Source organism: Plasmopara halstedii (assembly GCF_900000015.1).
Source record: "Plasmopara halstedii genome assembly, contig: Scaffold_3060, whole genome shotgun sequence".
In the NCBI taxonomy this organism is placed as follows: domain Eukaryota; phylum Oomycota; class Peronosporomycetes; order Peronosporales; family Peronosporaceae; genus Plasmopara; species Plasmopara halstedii.
In genome coordinates, this window is record NW_020189964.1 from 459,078 (window position 1) to 465,209 (window position 6,132).

At 44.5% G+C, this 6,132-nt stretch overlaps 2 protein-coding genes across 2 annotated transcripts; both read right to left on the reverse strand.

The window, feature by feature from the left end:
* Window positions 1-254: 254 nt before the first annotated feature.
* PHALS_06601 (uncharacterized protein) lies at window positions 255-1,605 on the reverse strand (the record flags this gene model as incomplete). Its single annotated transcript, XM_024719919.1, has 3 exons — window positions 255-634; window positions 1,278-1,398; window positions 1,459-1,605. The coding sequence occupies 3 exons, from the start codon at window positions 1,603-1,605 to the stop codon at window positions 255-257; spliced, it is 648 nt and encodes a 215-aa protein (XP_024585170.1).
* A 3,203-nt stretch (window positions 1,606-4,808) lies between these two features.
* PHALS_06602 (uncharacterized protein) lies at window positions 4,809-5,066 on the reverse strand (the record flags this gene model as incomplete). The annotated part of the gene is made up of 2 exons (XM_024719920.1): window positions 4,809-4,895; window positions 4,977-5,066. 2 exons carry the CDS (start codon window positions 5,064-5,066, stop codon window positions 4,809-4,811), a joined length of 177 nt encoding a protein of 58 aa, XP_024585171.1.
* Between the last annotated feature and the right edge of the window lie 1,066 nt (window positions 5,067-6,132).

The window sequence follows — 6,132 nt, forward strand, 5'->3', positions numbered from 1 at the left end:
CTGCTTCGTCAGCTTGTCAATCTCTTGACAAATCTCATACTCTGACGGAAGGTCGAAGCGATCAGAGTATCTCAGGGAGAGTCTTTAACATACGGTTTGGTCCATTCATCCCTTCTGTTGTCCAAGCCAGAAGAGTTCGCTGATCTCTTCCTTGAAGACGTCAATATACTTACGACCATACATTTTGCCTCTTCGGGGCCGAACAGCCCATCCGGAAGGGAATTCAAATGGGGTCTGAAAGCCTGCGTCGATATTCAAAGCCCTCGTTGATTGCGCTGAATGCCATCTTTTTCATCCGTAACTACAGTCTCCAAAGGAAGGGAGCTGTATAGCTCTTCGAGTAGCACAATGTACAATGTACCATGATTCAACAAGGGTAATCGGCTGCCCAGGAAGAGAACGTGACTCCACCGGATCTGTCTCCGACGAATCTGAGATTGCTTTGTAATATGTATGCCTGTCACTGGCCCCGTAGACGCCTGGGGATCAAGATTTTTTGTCGCAATCTCCTGCATTTCGTAATCAGCGTCATCGTCTGCTTTGGTACCGTCGTCATCTTCTTGCTCTTCGCACCTTTCTTTTGCCAACCATGCATTCGCGTTTGCATCCTCTCCTTCCTCATCAGAGGTTCCTCCTATATTTCATTCATAAACGATACTACTGCTACTTCTAGTTTCTGGCATACACGTATTCTGAGATGGCTTGCACTGAATGAATTTCCGGTCTCCAATCCTAGAGTACACGAAATTCACGAGAGTGAAGTATGGTCAACTGCAGTAGCGCAACGAATCGAATGCTGTCGGATCTCCCTCCTCAATCCGGCCAAGTCGCTGTTCGTAGTTGAAGTAAAATATGTCATTGGCGCTTTATTGTTCGCTTCAGATGCCTGTTGATTGCTTCGAGTTAATTTGCAAGCTTAGAGAGCCGATCTCAGTTGTTTTCGACGATTTTCACAATTCATTCGTGTTCCCAAGTATGTGACTTGAGGCTACCACTGTTTGTGTGACGCAGTCATTGCCCTTCTTTACCCATGGCCTTAACGCTTCCATTGATCCGGCGAAATGAGCGTCTGAGACAGACTTGCCATCTTGCGATTCAGTATAGATGAGGCGCCAATTCTTTTTTTGTGCACAAAACTCAGAAAAAGAAGAATGAAGGGCAACAGTGTGTTCTGGTAGCGGTGACGTTATCAGACCGAAGCACTATCCTTGTAACATGTGGAAGCTTCTTCTTTTGTCTCATCGGCATCGCTTCGGTCATTGATATCGCGGACTCACTGTCTTGTTTGTTGTCTCCATCTGAATTGAGATTGAATTCCACCTTGTTATCTATGACGGACGCAATTTCCCCCTTCTCGGCTTCTTCTAGGTGAAGTACTGCACCATATCCCCACGCCAACTAATCCCTCTTTTGCCGACATGCTTGACTGTCATTTTTCAAAAGGTCTAAAGCTTCAACTTTCATTTTGAATTCCATAACGACCAAGGCTTCACCCGAATCTTTACTCTCGGTGTACCTGCTTCTCATGTTATTCAGAATATTGCTGATAGCAATTTGCTGGTTGGCTTCTCTGGTCTTGCGAGCGATAAACAGCATCGATGACATGGATTGTATAAGCAGGAGCGCCAACGTCAACCAGGAGACGCTAAGTCTTTTGATGACATTAAGGCCACCTAACAATCGAGGCAATAGTCTACGGAGTCTTCATCGGCTTCCCTCTTTTCACCGATGGCGGTCAGGTGATTAAGTCTATGAAGTGTCCTATGAAGCAGATGATTCGTATTCAATTTTTTGATCTTCCGTTTAAAGCCGCACTTTGGGAATGTTTTCATGGCCACCATCTCCTTCATCAACTCTGGCAACCCATTAAGGTGCAGACTGCTGAAAATCTGCTTTATGAGATCGAAAGAGTCATCAACCAGAAAGCCAGTGACACAGTCAACTCCCTTCCGCAGTCTTGTGTCGCCTGACGTCAACGCTCTCATTATGCGAAAGCACCAGAACAGGAGTCTTCTTTTCACCTCTGTTAAGCTGACCTCCCAGAAATTTTTCATATCCCTAAGGAATGTGGGCTCTTGTCTAATTTCTCATAATCGCCGGGAAAATATAGAGTTGACCATCTAGCAATAGCTTCTTAGTACTCCAGGAGTAAACAAAAAAATTGTCATTGGAGAACACAGAATACGGCTTCATCGATATCTGCGGGCTTTAAGCGTTGGTAGACTCAGGATATTTTAGTGAGCTAGTTTCCCTAGCTAAGTATCTAAAAGTCTATGACCCCGCTTTGAAGCGGTTGTTTGGCATTGAGATAGAAGCCTGTAGAGTTGCCTGGTGATGATTCCTGCAGATAATTGCTCTATGACTCTCTTCTCTACTGAACTCTCCTTAGCTTTCGCATAACAGCTGGTCAAACCGTGGGTACGCTCAGCCTCACCAATGCTACAATTTGAAGTGCCACCAGCTGCTAGTTAACCCATTGTTTCTTTACGAACATTGCTCCTTCTTTGACAATCAAATGCGTCGAATAAAGCGTTTGCAGCCATGCCGAATTGTCCACAAAATTTTTACAGATCTCAATAAAGACTGTTTGTATGTCTTAAGGACTCCTTTAATCCTAAGAGTCTCTAGAAAATGCTTCTTTCTGACAGCGATGTTGGGAAAATAGAAAAAAATCGACCTTTTTTGCTTCAACGCCAAAAGCTGTCAAAGCTTGCGGGCGTCTCTTAGCAGCCCGCAAACGTACGAGATGACGCCCAGCTTTCATTTGCTGCATGTGGCCTTTCAGTAGTAGATGAAGATGCTGGTAATTGTCCGGCAATCCCTCGAGCAATGTGGTGAACGGTTTCTGTGACCACACACTGCTTTGCAACCCTACCATTCAGGATATTGACAGCGATTTTTCCATTGTATTCAGTAGAAATGCTGTGCGCCCGCCGCCGCTCCAGCGCATCCTTTTCAGATCGCTAAAGGGAGTCTCGAGAATTCCAGTGCTGTTCGCCCACCAGATTCGCACCGTCCTGGGGGGAGGCTTAAACTACTTCTCAGCCCATGTAGGAATGCCACCGGCAGGACTACTTCCAGCTTCATCGATTTACCATATGCCGCTAAATTCGACATTGCTTAAGCTTTACACAGACTACGACGTAATGGATGCACTGCCAGAAATGCCACCAGTGCTTATTAAGGGGACGATGAATAAGGTGGAGCGTAGGCCCTCTGGAGGGAAGCGCGCAATTGGGTAAGGATTTCTGAAAGAATGAGCGTAACACATGACATCAACTCAAATTTATCTCGATGTTGCTTGCGACATCTTCAGATTTATCCCCGCTTTCCAAATCCAAAGCCCAATCGTATAGGTACTCTGCCCAACCCCGGCGTCTAGAGTAAAGGGCGTCTAGAAAGTCTTCAAGTGGCTCTTTAAGTCACACAGCACACGATTTATAAATCATCGAGCATAATACTCAGATCGTGTGCGTTGCGGCTGAGAGCATAGCACATTTAGCTCGCAACAATATCACGACTAAAAATCTCATCTTACTGTGACACCAACCGCCACAAAACGTTGTTTAAGGCTTCATATTTGCACACACATTTCGTGGTGCAGCAGCTGCAGTTGTGACTGCATGGTAAAGCTAAACATAACGCTATTTTGCTAGTTTATAACGTTCTACTTCAATTTGTTTTTGCATATTAACTGTGAGTTCTACTGTCAAGTGCACCACGAGTGACGAGGGATTTTAGCCCCTCCGGATCCGCGGTTAAACATGTAAAGACGAGAATATTAAAGAAGATGAGGTCAAGGCACCAGTTGGCTGGTTGACCACGTCTATGGAGTGCAAATGATTCTTGTTCCGTCAGGTTATAAATTTGGCAACTTTGTCCGATAAAGTCCATTGAAGCATTTATGTACATGAAGTATCTGGCCAATCGCAGACAACTCGTGCTTCTTTCACCACGGTGCTAATATACGAAATTGTTGTTTATTTGAAAGACCTGCGGCGCACAACGATATATACAGATGGAGTACGGCACGCTCTACTAAACCATTGGGTTTGCTTCTATGAGAATATCAATTGTGCTCACCGTCAAAGTCGAGGACAGCAAAGTGACGCCACTGGTGATAATCAACGAATAAGATTCGCTATAAAAAGGAAGCATGATGCAAGGCTCTTATCAATGCAATGCCTGAGCTAACAAATATTACTGATTTCATGAATGAAGCATATGTTCCTGCGCATACAGGCGAGTCTGATGGGAATTCTTGAGTGAGATTCTTGCAGGCTCACATTTCTAATGATTTCAGGGACTATATGAAGCATTGAAAGAAATATTCGGCAGTTATTTTAAGTAATTACATACATTTAAGACGGCGACATCGGAATCTACGATTCGTATACCGATAAGCTGTCGACCCTTAATCGCGACCTGAAAGAAATCTGGCAATATTGAGCTTAGTCTTGGCAAAATATTTAAACTTACGATCGAAGAAATTATTTGCAATTGAGTCAAAGCTGGTTGGCGGAATGTGTACAAAACTGTAATTTAGATATCCATCTCCGCGCTAGTATTCATGACGATTTTTGAATGGCATATTACCCGACACAATATTTATGGGAACGACTCAAAGAACAATAGACAACAAACCAAGGAGAATATGTGGAGTTTTTTTGGATTAAAGATCACAAAGTCAAGATTACCTTGCTTTCAGCGTGCGAGAACTAGAGTGCTTTTTCCCAAAAACGCTCTATCTTTTTACTACGCCACATGTGGAGGGAGCGTCGTATCAGAGCAAGTACGTTAGCATGAGCTTACACGAAGTGAACATGCAGACGATGACGTTTCTTCTTGCAACGAAGTCGCCGCGGCTTCCGCAAATTATGGACGCTGTCGTTAAACTATGCTTGTTCGGTATATGCATCATACGACATATTGTCGTCAGAATGGCATTCATATTTCGACGCGACTTGGAAACATACTCGCGCCATTTGTGTGTGCGTGAGCTGTAGAGTGTGCTTGATGGTGAGCTTAGCATCACGGACTATCATTTGCTCAGTCGAAATGATCATGTTAGTCTCAGGATATTGGTCGCCTCAAAATAGATTTCAGTCGTCGTGGCGAGCATGAAAGGGGACATTTCCGCCAGTTTTGACGGAGCGTTAAAGATTCGTATGCTGCACTTCCAGTTACAGCAATCGTCGCGATACCGGCCAACGTCGTTCTATTATCTGAATGGCATATTGTCAATAATGATTGCATCAAGTTCGGCGCGTGAATATGATATTGTGCTATACTGTCATTGACGCAATTTGATTTTTCTGGTAATGATATGCTATGACATTCGTACCACAGTAGTTTCCTGTAGTACCATACATTGGTATTTCTCGGCTAGGTCCTATGCTCGGGGTACGATTGTAACAGAAGCATCAGTAGTGTGACATGATTTTTCTCTACAACGCATCCTAAGATCCCACTTACCCAGGTCTGAATTTCGTCCTAGTAAATCAGCCGGCTTTTATATTCGGTTTGCAGCGGGGCTACCGTAGCTTTGGAGGTAGCGGGTCGCAATCCACTACCTTCAGGAGTAGGTAGAACCTTAACCAAGGCTGAAAAAAAATTCGGTTTAAATTCAATACTGATTTTATTTATTTTTATCTGCGGCTAAGCCGCCTAATTTTAAATTAATAGATTTCCTAAACATGTATAGTAAAATCCAAATACATGTATAACTACTAAGTATCTAGCCCCGTTCCGTATTCTTGTTTGGGTTTGGTCACACCATGTCCACCTAGTGTGACACACACCCCTGTTACCAGGGTATGTGTAACCCCGTTACACTCTCCACCTTTAAGATTTACAGTTTCAATCGATTATTGCCTCAACGAGGCTTGCGTGTCCACTAGACACTGGAACATGGTTCGTTGGGACAAAACGACTTCCGTGTTCAATGAGCTCTGGGTCAACGACATTGAAGTCACCAAATCTCGCTGGTTCTGTCAGCGTACATGGACAGAGCGCAACTTCGTCCCCCGCACGCGGTGCCATGTCGGACAGTGCGTCTACAGCATCGAGGGATGTAAATCTCAGGCTGGGTGAGCCCGAGCGTCGCGCTCCGCACACGCTATTAGCGACGAG